This window comes from Triticum dicoccoides, chromosome 2B (genome assembly GCF_002162155.2).
Source record: "Triticum dicoccoides isolate Atlit2015 ecotype Zavitan chromosome 2B, WEW_v2.0, whole genome shotgun sequence".
NCBI lineage: Eukaryota > Viridiplantae > Streptophyta > Magnoliopsida > Poales > Poaceae > Triticum > Triticum dicoccoides.
Genome location: NC_041383.1, coordinates 802,760,473 through 802,778,304, shown reverse-complemented (window position 1 = coordinate 802,778,304; position 17,832 = coordinate 802,760,473). Strand labels below are relative to the sequence as shown.

Below are 17,832 nucleotides of genomic sequence, written 5' to 3'. Positions count from 1 at the left end.
GTGGATTCTTGTGAGGAGACTGAGATTTGCAATGCAAGGAGGTATTTGGCCGTCAAGGTGGAATGACTGAAGGTCCAGTGCAACAACACGAGACGTGTGCCTCTTGGTGCAAGTAACACCGGACCAATTGCAGAACTGTTGGAGGAAATCATCAATCTTCCAGGAGGTGAATTCTTGTGAGGAGACTGAGATTTGCAATGCAAGGAGGTATTTGGCCGTCAAGGTGGAATGACTGAAGGTCCAGTGCAACAACACGAGACGTGTGCCTCTTGCTGCAAGTAACACCGGACCAATTGTAGAACTGTTGGAGGGAATCATCAATCTTCCAGAAGATGGAGAGTCTAGTGGAACTGCTGAAATGGAGTTTAAGGCAACGGAGGGCTTGGAAGTCGGTGTTAGCATCACCGTGGAGTTCTGCTGCAGCTACTTGTGAATATGTTAGAAGAAAGGATATGACAAGGATCATTAGTGGCTGTGACGGTGAGGAACCCACTCGAGGTATAAGCTTTCTATCAGACATGAGGACTTCGGCTCTAGTCGACGGTATGGTGCACTAAGATATGGTTTATCTATCTACTGCATTTAAAGAAGGCTGATGGGTATGCCTCAATGGCTGATGCACACACTTATGAAACGTAAAATCCCTCAATGATTGATGTGCATATATATGAATCGCTCGCAATATTGACTGCTATTGCTGTAATCACATGACCCATTCAAATTTGCGACGTCATGCACAGACTTTGACTCGGTTTTATGCGCATGGCCGTATGCCACCATGTACAAATTCCCAGTCAAAAGTTGAGTTCACACTTCACACTCGAGCTTAAGTGGATAGGTAGATACCAGGCGGCAGATCTGGATAGCAATCTCAAACTTTGAACATGCAATTGAAAAGTGGATAGACAAATACTCTCTCCGTTTCTAAATATTTGTCTTTTTAAAGATTTCAACAAGTGACTACATACGGAGCAAAATGAGTAAATCTACACTTTAAAATGTGTCTATGTACATCTGTATGTGGTAGTCCATTTAAAATCCTAAAAAACAAATATTTAGGAACGAAAGGAGTAGCAATTTAATTGTTTCGTGTATGCCGGCCAAGTTTATGCAGAGGCCGGGTGTAACGCTTAAACCTTTTAAGTAATAAAGCGCCCCTTTTCGAAAATGCCGGCCAAGTTTAATTGTTTCATGTATGCCGGCCAATTGTTGGCTCCATGCCCAGTCGCACAGGACCGAGTACTTCTGGTCGTATCCGACGGCAAAGGCGAAGCAAGAGCAACTCCAACTCATGGACCATTTTCGTCCGCGCGTGTTTATTTGCTCAAAACCCATACGCGTCGGTGGCCAACGCGCGGATCCATTTTCATTTTCTGGACGTTTTCTACGCCCGCCTCGTCCGCCTGCGTCCAGGCCTGCCCCACCTGTCACCCACCCACCCCTCTCTATCTCCCTCCTATTTTATTCGCTGGACCACCACCGACCCGACGCCGGCCAAAGGCTCCGACTACTCCCGCAAGACGCCATCCGACTACTCCCGCAAGACGCCGCCGTAGGCCAAGGCTGCCGGCGTGCCCAAGGTCTACGACGACGACGAGCCATTCCTGGCGCCCAAGGCCGCCGCGGCTTCGGCGCTCGCAAGCCGGGCTCTGGCGCTCGCGGGATGGCGACACTGGTGCAGGTGCACACCGTGCGGAAGGTGCGGCCACGCGATCGTGACCAGAAGGTGCGGCGGCGCGGAGCTGCGGGGAGCGGGCGGCCGGGCGCGAGCGTGTGACGTGGCGCGCGGCTGAGCAGCAGGGAGCATGCGGGCACCGGCGCGCGGAGCTGCGGGGCGCGAGTGGCAGGGAGCACGCGAGCGCGGGGCCCGGACGGCACGTCGTCAGAGCGTGCCGTGGCGCACGGAGCACAAGCAGACGCTAGGGGCGTGAGCACAGGGCGCCGGACGCGAGCTGCGGGGCGTGAAGCTGCGAGGCAGCGGGGCGCGGGCGCGTGCCATGGTGCTTGGCGCACGGGTGGACGCTTGGCGCGGAGCACGGGCGGGTCGACGCAGAGCACTGGCGGGCACGGGCGCGCGATGCGGAGCTCAGAGCAGTTCATGGAGGGACTTGCCCACCAGTTGTTCGACGTAATGTCGCAAGGACATGTCAGGAAATGCGTCTGACCCAAATAAAAAAACGAACACGGATATCCACTCAACCGACCCAAACGGACAAAAAGCGGACGAAACGTGCGTCCGTTTGGGTCGGAAGGTTGGAGTTGCTCTTAGCACCACATCGTTACGAGGGTGGCTCAGTACACGTTGGCTTTTAGTGGTACCGATTCCACAGGATCTGTTGTTCTACCGGAGTACCCGCGAAACCGTAAAATCATTTTGCAGTATACCTTAATCTATTTTTGCAGTACCAACTTTGAAGGGATCTGCTACAGATGCTCTTAAGATGTAATGATGTATGCATATTGACAATATGAGGCCGCGAGACCTGAATCCTGATATGTTTCCTGCCAAACAGTTGGCTTGCAGCACAAACACACTAAAAACCGTATGAAACAGGCAAAATACCACTACAAGATGTCTACCCTGCGCTGAGTTACCTTTTGACAGTGTATTCGATGAGGTTCGTAAAACGGCTCATCCGATTCAGCTAATCAAGCACGGTGTGTATAGTTTCTCGGCACTAGTAGTAGTAGCAGCAGGCGTCAACTCTGTATCATCGGGTTCATTGTGCCATCAGTTTGCCAGCTTCATGAACGGCCAGGCCGAGGAGCACAAGTCCCGGGCGGTGTTCCCGTCGCCGTCCTTGATCTGGAGATCGGCGTGGTGCTTGACGAGCAGTTCGGCGATGTCCTCCCTCTCGCAGAGGACGGCATAGTGGAGCGCTGTCTGCCCTTCGTTGTCCTGGATATGGAGAGACAAGGTTTCAGTATCTGAAGGTCCCAAAAGGTTTGCTTCTGCACACTGCAGCTGTACGATATTGATACCAAATTGGATCTAACGTAGATGAACTGAACCGACTGTTTAACCAGTTAGCTGGTTGAATGTTGCAGGCTGACAGCTTGCCGATATGTAACAAATATCCAACATTTTGTCGGTTTGGTACAGCTTGTGATGCAAAGCCCACTAAAAATACTTGGTCAGAGTTACCACAAGTTTCTTTTGTTCAAATACACTCACCAAACTGCCCAGAAATTTCAAAATGCAATGAATAAAGGGTACACGACAAATTCAGATACCTGAGCATTCACGTCTGCATTTGAATTGACAAGAACCTCAACAGCATCTAGATGACCCCGGTCCACAGCCCAGTGCAACGGAGTTCTCTCTTCGCTATCTGAAACCAAAGTATGTCTAAATGAGTCATGCAGCATAAAGAACAGAAAGATGGATGTTCTACAAACACAAACCTCTTATGTTGATTTGCACACCTGCAGCCAGATGCTTTTTAACGTCATCAATTGCACCTTCCCTTGCAGAAACATGGATGTCACCAAGTTCTCTGCAGGTACAAACAAGTTCATTGTAATCCTAGAAACAATAGTTCAGGCAAAGTACTAAATAGATTATATGAATAAATACAACTTTTTTGCAGCATGATGGAGACAAACTAGCTGCATACCAAATAATGAATCATCTATTCAACTCACTTTTATTTGCTATGTTCTATCAGTTAGCAAAAGAAATAAAAAGAAATATATTATACAGCATTAGGTGAACTTGGCTACACATCATCAAGGCTACATTAATGCACAGGAAGGAGGTGTAAGGTGTGTCCTTGTTGTAAAAAGACTTACGATTCAGTTCCTTGATCTTCCTCGTACATTAAACTGCTAAATACAGGTCCCATTGGTCCCTTGGAACCTGATGCAGACATTGTGGTTTCCCCATCTTTCTTTTTCTGGAATCATATCAAACAGAGCAAACACTGTGATGTGCATTCCTATAAAAATGGTAAAGAATATGTGGCTATAGGTGGAATTATAAAACTTACCGAGCCATCAGCCCAGTTAGGGAATATCTCATCAACAATTGTTATGTACTCCTCCATAGCTTCTTCTGTTGGCATAGCACCCAATTTATTCCAAGCATTCCTAGCAAACAAGTGATCAATCAATGAGGATACTTGGTAAACTTTGTTGACTTTCCAAACTGAGCAAATCACATACAGGTCTACTGCTAATATATGTTCGATGCAAACAGTAAACGTCCGAGTTCTGGTACCCATATTGGAATATCCAGAGTAACAGAGGGCATCTTCAAAGTGAAAATTCTAAGGCCTACACAACTATTCAGCATAATCACAAGTGACATTCCTGGACATAGGTCATGGATGCTCAGGCAAAATTAGCACAAACAAATAACACAAGCATTCAATCCATTGGTGAAGCAAAGCAAGAACCCAGGAACAGTTACCAAATTGAGAAACACAGATAGAGCAAAAGCAAAAAGGTCTATGGCTGATACATCTTCACTGCAAAAAATAGATGTCTGAGTTCCAGTGCTCATATATGAAAAGCCAGAGCACTAAAGGGCATTACCAAAATGCAAAACTCTTAAGCCCTACACAACTATGCAGCCTGATCACAAACGGCATTCTTGGTCCTCTTGGATATAGATCAGTTGCGTTGAATATAAGCACTTGGATGTTAAGGTTAAAGTAGCACTAACAGGCAATGGAAACACACAAGCAATTGCCGGAGCCCATCAAAAACCTAGAGAGAATTTACCATTTTATCATACATGTAACTGAACCTAGAGAACCCATAAACTAGCACGAGGAGGCTTGCTTCCTGTGCACCAAACCTACAGAACCAGTGGACCAACTCTCTGACTGTTACAAGAACTACAGCTAGGAAGCTAGCACCAGATGCACATGGGGATATACTAGTTATGCACTTCACATCCGGATGGCAATTACCTAGTAATATAAGCTAAATTACCTAGTAAGTGCTCAACCAATAAGGTACTAGGTAAACTGGATTGACTTTCCAAATTGAGAAGCACAGAGAGAGCACAAGCAAAGAGGACAACTGCTAATATGTATTCATTGCAAATAGTAGACGTCTGAGTTCTGGTGCTCATATTGGAACATCCAGAGCACCAAAGGCATCTTCAAAGTGAAAATTCTTACCCCTACACAACTATTCGGCATAATCAGAATTCACAAGTAACATTCTTCGATATAGATCATGGATGCTCAGGGGAAAGTAGCACAAACAGACAATGCAAACAACCAATCAATTGGTGAAGCCAATCAAGAACCTAGATACAGTTACCGAATTGAGAAGCATAGGCAGAGCAAAAGCGAAAAGGTCTATTGCTAATACATATTCACTGCAAAATAATAGATGGCTGAGTTCGGATGCTCATATTATGAAAATCCAGAGCAGCAAAGGGCATCATCACCAAAGTGAATCTTATGCCCTACATAATTATGCTGCCTTGATCACAAATGATATTACTGGATTTAGATCAGTTGCAGTAAATGTAAGTACTTGGATGCTCAGATTAAAGTAAAGTGCACGAGAAGGCAATGCAAACACACAATCAATTGGCGAAACCCATCAACAACCTTGGGACAAATCCTGTGCACCAAACCTAGATAATCAGCGGACCAATTCTAAGTATGTATCAAGAACTCTAGCTAGGAAGTTAGCAACAGTTGAACTTGGGGATATACTAATCATGAACAATCTCTCCTGGTCGGTCCAACTCAGACATCACACCAAAGTTCACACCCCATCGGTAATCCCCGTAGCAGCACAAGCTAAATTTAGACATAGATCATATCCAACCCATCTCATAACCCCTACCCCCTAGAAAATGTAAGGCTAAACCCAACTGTGGCAGAAGGTGGATCCAGATTCCACGGAATCGAGCGAGGCAAGGGGGGGCGGAACCTACCACTTGGCGCGGGCCTTGAGCTTGAGGGCGGAGGGCTGCGGCGCGGTGCAGGGCCCCTCGGTGGCAATCTTGTAGAGGCCGTAGAGGCGGAGCTGCGCCTCCTCGGGGACGCCGGCGGCGGAGGCGGCGACGAAGGCGGAGGCGGCGCTGAAGTCCTCGTCGAGCTCCGTGCTCTCCACGCCCTCCCAGTCGCCGTCGCTGTCGCCGTCGCCGCCGCTCGTGCCGCCGTCGGGCGCGGGGGCGGTGGCGTCGGGCGAGGGGGCGGGGTCGGGGGCGGAGCGGGTGATGCGGAGGTTGTCCTCCTTGAAGGCGAGGACGACGGAGATGAGCTTGGCGACGAGGAAGGCGAAGATGAGGCCGATGACCGCCGACTGGGCCAGCTCCTGCCAGTCGCCGCCCATGGCCGCCGGCGAGGCGCGAATCTCAGATGCCGCTGGCCGGGGTGAGAGCACGAGAGGGGAGAGACGAGCGCGACGAGGGTTTGGTGCTGGCTCTGTTCAACTTGGTTTTTCCTTGAGTCAATTTGGCTTACGCTTCACGGCAGAGGCAGAAGTAGCACTTAACCCCACACAATCGTATGCAATTAAGGTAATCAGCTACGCCGAGTTTGATTAAGTCTAAGTCGATTCGGACTTCGTTATCCCTCCGTAGTATCAAAAAGCTCTTATATTATACTTCCTCCGTCACAAAATTCTTGTCTTAAATTTGTCTAAATACAGATATATCAAGTCACGTTTTAGTATTAGATACATACATATCTAGGCAAATCTAAGACAAGAATTTTCGAACGGATGAGATAAAAAGAAAGGAGTATGTCACCTGAGTGAGATCTAATCACACCCTTAAGAAAATCATCATTCCACCAACTCTACTCCCTACTAAAATATAGTCAGAAAAAGCTGTAAAACATAACCAATTATCTTGTCAAAAGAATCTTAACCACTATCAGTATCATGGTATCCTAGCAGTTTTTACCGGGCGAATCGTAGTTCCCAATCTATACGCCCCAAATGGCACCGTGAGGTTGGGGGAAGGTAATTTCATTTTCATTGTGTTTATCGCGTGTCGTCGTTAATTTCTTCGGTTGCGAAATACTCCCCTCGTCTTAAAATTCTTGTCTTAAATTTGTCTAGATACGGGTGTACCTAATACTAAAACAGGACTTGATACACCGTATTTAGACAAATCTATGACAAGAATTTTGGGACAGAGGAAGTAAATTGCTTTACAGTGTGTTATACCACCATTCCTTTATAGTGGCCAAAATGGGTTGCGGAATAATTGTTCTCTTCCTTTTGATATGGCAGCCTTGCCTCCGGCATTGACTGAGTTGTGGGGTTTTTGTCATGTCGATCTGTGCTGCGGATCGCGTGGTTTAGCCAACCATGACAAGACTTTTCTTCAACATTTCGGTGCTCATGTCGATTTGGAACCCAGGCCGCGTGGTCTGGTCAACGTTGACATAACTTTTGCACTCATTGTATTTGTGACACAGATCTTAGTTTTCAGGAGTAATGACAATTGATCCTCTCCTTGCCTATCTTGGGATGATGCCCTGACACATGTGCAGAGACATGCTTTCTAGTTCCGCCTCATATGGCGGACTCTTTCCCTGTTGAGTTTCATGGACCTTGTGACCTATTTTCAGTCGGAGCGAAAAATCAAGACCTTTGGTATGCTGCAAATGAAGATGTTTCATGTGTTGCTTGATTGATGTGAGACTTTGTGTGGAAATTACTCTACACATGTCTTAGGTACTCTTGTAATTCGTTAGATAACTGTGTGTTTTTGCATGGTTTATCAATTTGATAATGTTGTTGTAGTGAGAACAAGGAGTGGTTACGGTGACATGATTGTACGGGGTTGAAACAAAGAGTAGCGTGAGTGTGTACAACCTTAAAACCAAGGTTGTTGTATATTGACAAGATGACATAATATTTTTTATAATAAGTTTAACATCTAAAACAAAGAAACACTCAAAATTAGAAAAAATGAAGAACGGATAAAAATAAATGCATCAATATAAAGAAAACCAATAATTGTCAAAATAATAAGAAATTTAATATATGGAAACAATCTAGAAACATAACTATAGCACATAAATCGAGCCTCTCGTATCCATTGACAATAATTACATGTGGACTTAGCGTAATACTAATAACTTATATGTTGCTTAAGTCTTTATGCGCTTAATTCAACTCAGATCAATAACAACAAAGTCCATGGTTTAATTTTGCTCCTTGAACTTCTTGACTAGGCTTGACCTCCGAGATGATGAAATGAAAATGCGTATGAAGGTGGAAGAACAAAAGGCGAACGATCTCCGGCGACTCTACTTCTCTGGATCTCTTCTTTCTCTGTTTTGGTGGAGTGGTGACGGCTAGGTCTCTCTGATGCGTATCGTTCCTTCACTGAAGCTGTTCCGGTAGATGAGGGGAAGCCCTTGGCGCCTCGTGCGACCGCTCATATGAGCACGGTTAGCCGTCTTGCGCTCGGTTGCGCCCGGTGACGAATCTCTCAACATGGAAGTTGCTCCATTTGGCTTGATTTGGAGTGATCTTCCTTTGTTTCCTTCCATAAATGATTTTTCCTTCCAAATAGTAGAAAACTGAGTTTCTTCTCTCTCGAAGGATTAGCGTTAGAAATAACCGAGAGAAAAAAGGAAAACCCGATGAAAACAAGTTAAATCCCCTTATAAAAAGTCACAAATCCTCGAGCCATCATTATCCTCCATGGGACATTTCAGGAGATGCATCATATAAGAACTTGACTGGGGTAGGATTTACTTTGAAAAGGCTTAAGATAAATTCAAATGATTGATTCTCCAACAAACCCTGAGAATGAAAGGTTTCTTCGAGAAATGGTGTGAGTTGATCCAAAAAATCATGACTCGGGGTAGTGTGGCTATCAAAGAATGGTGACTTAGGCTAGGGCGAGCTTCTACCTTCAATGTTTTTATCCACTGTCGCTAACATGTCGGCTATTTTGATCGAACACTCCAAATAGGATGGTCAACTTGGAGGAGTAGTGCCACACTTTGTGGATGAGGCCTCTCTATTTGCAATATGTCGATGATACATTTTTTATGGATATGACCTGGACAGGGCTATCAATATGAAACTCTTACTTTCAGCTTCTAAGCAAATTTCAGGTTTTAAAATCAACTTCCCATATAAAGTAGGGTGTTTTGTTTCGGAGAAGCCAAAGAGGTAGCTGAAAAATACATTGACATGTCTGGTTATGCACAAGGTTAATTATCGATTAAATATTTGAAAATTTTGATTCATTGTCGGCATCTCACTTATAATGTGGAGTGGAAACATGTCGAAGGCCACTCAGAGAAATGGTCGAGCAGTTGGAAAGACAAGTTGCTTTCCGTTGGAGGATGACTGGTTTGATCAATTCTATTCTCACAAACATGATTCTATGCATGCTCTCATTTTTTCAACTTTCAAAAAGGGTCCTACAAAGACTAGATTATTTCATATCTAGATTCTGTTGGCAAGTAGACATTGAACAGACGAAGTATAAGCTAACCAAATGGAGCGTGGAAAGGGGCAGATACCTTTCCACCCAGCCAGGTTCAAAGCATGTTACTTGCAATTTGGGTTTGTTACACCAATTATATTGTAAGGGCCTCCCTTGTAGTTTTTATGTCAAAAAAATCAAATGGAGCATGGTTTGTCGACCAAGAGACCAGAGAGGTTTAGGCATTCAGGACCTCCATGTCAAAAATGATGTCTTACTTAGTAAACATCTGTTTAGGCTACTTAGTGAGAATGGTGTTTGGCAAATCCTGTTGCGCAATAATTATCTAGACCGAAAAATGCGTCTTTGGCATATTGGAATCCCGAGGATTAACATTTTTAGGTTGGTCTGATGGCGGCAAAGAAATATCTTTCTGCTTTGGATTATTCACGTTAAAGGACGACTCAGAGATACATTTTTGGGAGAAGAAGTTGCTAGGAAATGTCGCTCTCCCAAAACAATATCTAATGTTGTACCGAATTGCATGCGATAAGAATGATACTTTTGCGCATGTACTTGGCTCCTCCCCACCGAATGTTTCATTTAGTCTGGATTAATTGTCCCTTGTCTTATGCCATGGCAACATCTTTTATCTTGTTTGGATTTGATCAGCTTGACACAATAACATGATGTGTTTTGCTGAAATTTAACTACATCTAGGTCCTCCATAGTTGACTCTATGTATCGCGCACTCAAGCACCTAGAGATTTTAGCAGATAATAATAAACAAATATGAAAGTCGAAGGTACCACTTTAATTAAGATATTAATGTGGTATCTTTGGAGGGAGTTTCTCTACCGAAAGACAACCTCACTCCTCCCAACTGGCAATAAAAGAAGTGTAGTTTTTATACTCATGATGAAACAATCAAACATCTTTTCTTACAATGCAAGTTTTCACGCTCTACATGATCAATCATTCAAATAGCGTTCATTTTATACCCGTTCACTACTATTATCAATATATATGGTCACTGGCTTCACGAAATAACAAATATTTTTAGCATGCCAATAAGGTGGGACCATCTGCTTATTATGGTTGATTTGGCTATGCAGAAACAATATGTTTTTAATGACAAAATCTCTGTGCGGGTTATATACCGTTGTACACAATGGCTTTGTCGTGCGTGATCTATACTACACCGGACGAAGTACCATTCAATATTCAAGAGGCGTTGTGCATGCGGTTAGAGCGGTGCCCAGGAGGTTTTTACCCAAAATCATAATCTCCGAATCAGTCCACCAGCTCATTCGACATAGACATAGTGTCTGTACGATATAACTTTACTATTGTCAACATGTTACTTTTTACTCGATTCAGATTGTTAGTCTGGTTATGTGCATCGTAGTCATGCATAGGCCGGGATATCACTTTGATGTGTTAACAAAAGCGTCCTTTATCAGAACAAATAGAGAAGCAACATCAATCGATTATACCACATGGAATTGGCAATTTGCCATCTTTAACAAAACATCAGTATCATTTGTAAATTAGGATAGCGTCCATTGTGGCAGACAGGCCATTACGATGTTATATCTTGTTGCTGGAAGCTCATTGATAGCCCGCCGCCGACGATTTCAGAGGGCCTCTCTCCCCTGCCAAGGACGACAACAGCTTCCCCTGTCGGGGTAGGGGTACTCCCTTCTGCCTCATTCTCTTGCTCGTCGTCTCGTGCCCTGGCCGAGAGCTCATATATATATATTTATACTCTTCATAGGAAACATGCCTGACGTACATATATCTCTACTCTTAATGGAGGTGTTGATAGACTGGTACGGGTTATTTTCGTCCGGTTTTTATCCGTCTCACCTCCCACCACCCCCACCAACTGGTTTTTCTCCTTCTCATTAAAAAACCAAGTCTTATTGAAAGAGATATCTTGTTTCGTGCTTTCTTTGGCAAGTTTTGATTCATTTCAATCACGTAAATAAATAGGTAATTAAGAATTCAGAACTTCATCATATATTTGAGATTACCTTCCTAAAATATAGACGTAATATTTTCCTCGACAACCTTTCAAAAAAAGATATTCCTCAATAACAAATCATTAATCCTGTGCACTATGCCATTATTATTATCTTCACTATTAATTGACTATCACAAGTTTCCTAAACAACAAAAGAACATATCTTTTATTTGTGGGCGTTCGCATTGATAGTCTCCATCGTATCTATAATTTTTTATTGTTCCGTGCTATTATATTATCTGTTTTGGATGTTTAGTACGCATTTATATGCTATTTTATATTATTTTTGGGACTAACCTATTAACCGAGGGCCTAGTGCTAGTTTCTATTTTTTTGCCTCTTTTAGAGTTTTGTAGAAAAGTATTACCAAACGGAATGAAACCTTCCGATGATCTTTCTTGGACCGAAAGCAAACCAGAAGACTTGGAGATGAAGTCGGAGACGCAACGAGGCGACCACGAAGCAAGAGGGTGCGCACAGGGGGTAGGGCGCACCCCCTACCTCGTGGGCCCCTCGTAGCTCCCCTGACCTAGTTCCTTCGCCTATATATACACTTATACCCTGAAAACATCCAGGAGAGCCACGAAACCACTTTTCCACCGGCGCAACCTTCTGTACCCGTGAGATCCCAACTAGGGACCTGTTCCGGCCACTAGTAAAAAAAGGGTCAAACGTGAAGCACATTAGTGCCGGTTTGTATTTGAGCCGGCACAAATGTATACATTAGTGCCGGTTCCAACGGCTAGCCGGGCCGCTCTCATTAGTACCGGTTCGTGGCTAACCTTTAGCACCGGTTCGTGCCACGAACCGGTACTAATGAGAGTGGTGGCAGGATGTTGTCAGTCTGGGCTCCCTCCAGCACCTTTATTACCGGTTCTTGGCACGAACCGGTACTAAAGGTCGTCCTACATAAACCCTTCGTCCACCCGAGCTCGCTCTGTTCTTCCCCTTTCCCCTCTCCTCTCTGTTCTTCCCCTCTTCCTCTCGAGCTCATCACACATTTTGCCCAAAATTTGTCAAGATTTGAAGGCCCCCATCCATTCAAATGATCACAAAGGTTAGCAACTTTGTCCTTTCATCTCTCATTGCTAGATTAGCTCTTGCAATGCTTTATATAGTTATTAATTTGTGAGTTTAGTAATTTGGAGGAAATATATATATGTGCTAGTATTTGATTTATATGCAATTTGAGGTTAAAATAACACTTAGTTTGCATATGTAGGTGTGGTTTACTTAGTGCCTTCTAAATCTCCGTCGTAACCACCGTCGATCGCCCGCACCGTCCCGTCGCCGGCACCACCTTGTGGTGAGCCTCTTGTTCATGAAATTTTATATAAAAAAATGATGTTTGTGTGATTTGGATATATAGTTACTCGTATAATAATTATCTTACCCGTACGTTATTTGTTATACATAGTGCCATGGTTTTGATATCCGTCCCTGTCGGCCCTCGTCCTTGTTATGATTCGGATGTGGTATATTCTCTTTTAAAACTATTTGTTGCATTTCGTGTTTATGACAAATTATGCCCATCAAGTTGACATAGATATTTTTATCTAGGAGGTATGTGAACCGGAAATTCCAACCGACCCTATTGTCGAGAGGTTAAATTTAGTTGAAAGAGAAAACAAGTACTTGAAAGAAAAATTGAAAAGAATTGAGGGGGAGAAGATGGAATTGGAGTTGCATGTTGCCGATGTCGTCGATGATCACAAGATCAAGAAGGAGAAAATGCGCTTGAAGATTAGAAAGATTAGAAAATATGCCATCGATAGTGAGGCTTGGTATCATTATGCTGTTGGATCAATTGTTACCTTAGTTGCGATCTTGATCGCATTTGTTGTTGCATTTAAATGCTTTAGCTAGAGAGTTATTTGTTTGTTGCATTTAAGTGTTGTATGAACTTTATGTATGAACTTGTATTAATTTGGTCTATTCGGTGTTGTGTAATGAAGATGAGCCGGCAATGGATGTACGATGACCGATGCTCTCCCCAGTTCGTTGAGGGAGTGCATACTTTTCTGCTTGCGGCTGAGGCAAACAAGCGGGCGGATGGTTTTATGCCTTGTCCATGTGCTGGCTGTAAGAATGGTCGCAATTACTCTACGTCAAGAACCATTCACGTCCACATGTTTGAGTCCGATTTCATGCCCCACTATAATGTTTGGACCAAGCACGGAGAAAGAGGGGTTATGATGGAAGACAATGAAGAAGAAGAGGATGACGACAGCTATCCTGGCCATGGGTTCCCTGAATACGATGATACAACAATGGGGGAAGAAGCTGAGCCGGTAATGCGAGAAGAAGCTGAGCCGGCAATGCGGGAAGAAGCTGAAGAAGAGGCATCAGATGAGCCCGTTGATGATCTAGGTCGGGCCATTGCCGATGCAAAGAGAAACTGCGCAAGTGATTTGGAGAAGAAGAAGTTGCAGCGCATGTTAGAGGATCACAAAAAAATGTTGTACCCGAATTGCGTAGGTGACAAGAAAAAGCTGGGCACCACACTGGAATTGCTGCAATGGAAGGCAGAGAATGGTGTATCTGACAAGGGATTTGGAAAGTTGCTGGTAATGATAAAGGATATGCTTCCAAAGGACAATGAATTGCCCGAGAGTACGTACGAAGCAAAGAAGGCTGTCTTCCCTCTAGGGTTAGAGGTGCAGAAGATACATGCATGCCCTAATGATTGCATCCTCTACCGCGGTGAGTACGAGGATTTGAACGCTTGCCCGGTATGTGGTGCATTACGCTATAAGATCAGCCGTGATGAGCATGGTGATGTTGAGGGCGAGCGCCCTAGGAAGAAGATTCCTGCCAAGGTGATGTGGTATTCTCCTATAATACCACGGTTGAAACGTTTGTTCCAAAACAAAGAGCATGCCAAGGCGATGCGATGGCATAGAGAAGACCGTAAGAAAGACGGAAAGTTGAGAGTACCCGCTGACGGGTCGCAGTGGAGAAAAATCGAAAGAAAGTACGGGAAGGAGTTTGCAGATGACGCAAGGAGCGTATGGTTTGGTCTAAGCGCAGATGGCATTAATCCTTTTGGGGAGCAGAGCAGCAACCATAGCACCTGGCCTGTGACTCTATGTTTGTATAACCTTCCTCCTTGGTTGTGCATGAAACGGAAGTTCATTATGATGCCAGTGCTCATCCAAGGCCCTAAACAACCTGGCAACGACATTGATGTGTACCTAAGGCCATTAGTTGAAGAACTCTTACAACTGTGGAATGGAACAGGTGTACGTGCATGGGATGAGCACAAACAGGAAGAATTTGACCTAAAGGCATTGCTGTTCGTGACCATCAATGATTGTCCTGCTCTCAGTAACCTTTCAGGACAGACAAACAAGGGATACCACGGATGCACGCACTGTTTGGATGATACCGACAGTATATATTTGAATAGTTGTAAGAAGAATGTGTACCTGGGACATCGTCGATTTCTTCTGAGCAGGCATCCCGTAAGAAAGAAAGGCAAGCATTTCAAAGGTGAGGCGGATCACCGGACGAAGCCTCGCCACCGTACTGGTGCTGATGTACATGATATGGTCAAGGATTTGAAGGTGATATTTAGAAAGGGTCCTGGCGGACAACCTGTTCCAAAGGACGCTGACGGACGCGCACCCATGTGGAAGAAGAAATCTATATTTTGGGACCTGCCATATTGGAAAGACCTAGAGGTCCGCTCCGCAATCGACGTGATGCACGTGACGAAGAATCTTTGCGTGACCCTGCTTGGCTTCTTGGGCGTGTATGGGAAGACAAAAGATACACCTGAGGCACGGGAGGACCAGCAACGTATGCACGGAGAAGACGACATACATCAGGGTCATGCAAGGTACGCTCTTACCAAAGAAGAAAAGGAAATCTTCTTTGAATGCCTGCTCAGTATTAAGGTACCGTATGGCTTCTCATCGAATATAATGGGAATAATAAACATGGCAGAGAAAAAGTTCCAGAACCTAAAGTCTCATGACTGCCACGTGATTATGACGCAACTGCTTTCGGTTGCATTGAGGGGGCTTCTACCGGAAAATGTTCGATTAGCCATTGGGAAGCTATGTGCATTTCTCAATGCAATCTCTCAGAAGGTAATCGATCCAGAAATCATACCAAGGTTACAGAATGATTTGGTGCAATGTCTTGTCAGTTTTGAGTTGGTGTTCCCACCATCCTTCTTCAACATCATGACACACGTCCTAGTTCACCTGTGCGAAGAGATTAACGTTTTGGGTCATGTATTTCTACACAATATGTCCCCCTTTAAGAGGTTCATGGGAGTCTTAAAGAAATATGTTCATAACCGTGCTAGGCCAGAAGGAAGCATCTCCAAGGGCCATCAAAATGAGGAGGTCATTGAGTTTTGTATTGACTTTATTCCTGACCTTAAGCCGATTGGTGTTCTTGAATCGCGGCATAAGGGCAGACTGGATGGAAAAGGCATGCTAGGAGGGGAACAAATAATATGTATGGACGGACATTCTCTCACTGAAGCACACTACACAGTTCTACAGAATTCCGCCTTGGTGGCTCCGTATATGGATGAACACAAGAATTTGCTACGCTCCAAACACCTGGAGCGGTCTGATGACTGGATTACACGTGAACAAACCAGGAGTTTCGCCAGCTGGTTGCAGACACGTACCATGCATGACACCTCTATTGAAGATGACCTGTACTTGCTGTCCCAGTTACCATCTTCGAATATAATGACTTTCAAAGGGTACGAGATAAATGGTAATACATTTTACACGATCGCCCAAGATAAGAAGAGCACCAACCAAAACAGTGGTGTCCGCTTTGATGCAGAAACCAAGACGGAAAAGGAAACATATTATGGTTATATACAGGACATATGGGAACTTGACTATCGACGTGGTTTAAAGGTCCCTTTGTTTCGGTGCAAATGGGTCAATATGACACGAGGCGGGGTAACGGAAGACCCGCAGTACGGAATGACAACAGTGGATCTCAACAATCTTGCGTATGCAGACGAACCATTCGTCCTAGCCAATGATGTGACACAGGTTTTCTATGTGAAGGACATGTCTACCAAGCCAAGAAAAAGAAAAGATAAGGAAGTGAATGCATCGTACGATGAGCCAAAGCGGCACATAGTTCTTTCTGGGAAGAGAAACATCGTGGGAGTGGATGACAAGACAGACAAGTCAGAAGATTATGAAAAGTTTGATGAAATTGCTCCATTCACAGTGAATATTGACCTGAGCATCCCGTTAAATGATGAAGATTTTTCATGGTTACGGCGCAAAGGGACACACGCGAAGAAAAAGTTTCACACCCAAAGATCTGGGATGTGATCGGCTTCACTAGCTATCATCACTTTCTTCTGTGTTTCGCACTGAGAGGGGAATCTCTGTAATAGTTAGGGTAGTTATGTGTTTTGGCATTTGAAACGCGAAGAAATTTTATGTGCAAATAAATTCACACTAATTTCAAATAATTCAAAATTTAAACTATTCAAATTTGAAAACTACGGGCACTAACAGAAAAAATAGCAGAAAAGAAAGAAAAACTATAGCTGAAAAGAAAAAAACTATATAAAAAAACTACTCAGAAATAAATAGAAGAAAAAATAAAGCAGAAAAGAAAAAATATTATATTTGCTATTTTTCAATCGTTTACAAAATGACCGTGAAATTGAAAATCACTACAAAATGAACTCTGAAAATGTTGAATTTTGGCAAACTAGATGAAAAACTACTCACAAATAAATAGAAGAAAATAAATATAACAGAAAAGAAAAAACTATACAAAAAACTACGCAAAAATAAATAGAAGAAAATAAAGCAGAAAAGAAAAAAACTATAAAAAAATTGGGGCGCTGCCCTGTGGGCCTGATAGGCCACAGGTGTGTAATTACAGGCCTTAAAGGCCCAGCAGACTCACAGGGCAGCGCTCAGAGTTTAGGCCCACAAGCCTGCTAGCTATATAGGGGAGTTCGAAGTGGTAGCCGTGGCTGGGTTTATAAACCAGTGCGGCTGCCCTTCGCCCGGCGAGGTGGGACTAAACTTTGGGGTGGCAGCGCGACCCCTTTAGTACCGGGTCGTGGCACAAACTGGTACAAAAGGGGGGGGGGCTTTAGTACCGGTTTGTGCCACCACCCGGTACTAAAGGGTGTCGCTTCCCGCCGCTTGGCCTGGCCAAAACAGGCCTTTAGTACCGGTTGGTGGCTCCAACCGGTACTAAAGGTGCCTTCTATATATACAACAGCTACGAAAATTTCAGTTTCCCTCTCTGTTTGTTCCTCTGTTTCCGTCTCTGTCGGCGTCGCCGCCGCCCTCGATCGTCTCCGTCGCCGCTCGTCTCCGTCGACGCCCCCGTCCCCGTCGCCGCCCCGTCCCCGTCGCCGCCCTCGCCTCCGTCACCGCCCCGGGCCCGTCCCCGTCGCGCCGTCCCCGTCCCCGTCGCGCCG

At 44.5% G+C, this 17,832-nt stretch overlaps 1 protein-coding gene across 2 annotated transcripts; it reads right to left on the bottom strand.

Annotated features, from left to right (window-relative positions):
* Nucleotides 1-2,436: 2,436 nt before the first annotated feature.
* On the bottom strand, nt 2,437-6,419 carry LOC119366441 (acyl-CoA-binding domain-containing protein 4-like). 2 transcript variants are annotated; one of them, XM_037632178.1, is made up of 6 exons: nt 5,903-6,419; nt 3,990-4,089; nt 3,793-3,896; nt 3,427-3,497; nt 3,235-3,332; nt 2,437-2,899 (listed from the first exon to the last, which is right to left on the bottom strand). In XM_037632178.1, exons 1-6 carry the CDS (start codon nt 6,301-6,303, stop codon nt 2,732-2,734), a joined length of 942 nt encoding a protein of 313 aa, XP_037488075.1. In that variant the 5' UTR covers nt 6,304-6,419; the 3' UTR covers nt 2,437-2,731. The 2 variants fall into 2 exon arrangements, with proteins under 2 accessions (XP_037488075.1, XP_037488074.1); XM_037632177.1 differs by having other exon boundaries at nt 3,406-3,497; nt 5,903-6,415.
* Between the last annotated feature and the right edge of the window lie 11,413 nt (nt 6,420-17,832).

Bases quoted from the DNA above. Each gene is read 5' to 3' on its own strand.
- LOC119366441 (XM_037632177.1), bottom strand. From the start codon at position 6,303: ATGGGCGGCGACTGGCAGGAGCTGGCCCAGTCGGCGGTCATCGGCCTC. The intron at 4,090-5,902 runs GTAGGTTCCGCC...CTTGTTTGCTAG, and splicing joins CTCAAGGCCCGCGCCAAGTG to GAATGCTTGGAATAAATTGG. The intron at 2,900-3,234 runs GTATCTGAATTT...CTCCATATCCAG, and splicing joins ATGCAGACGTGAATGCTCAG to GACAACGAAGGGCAGACAGC.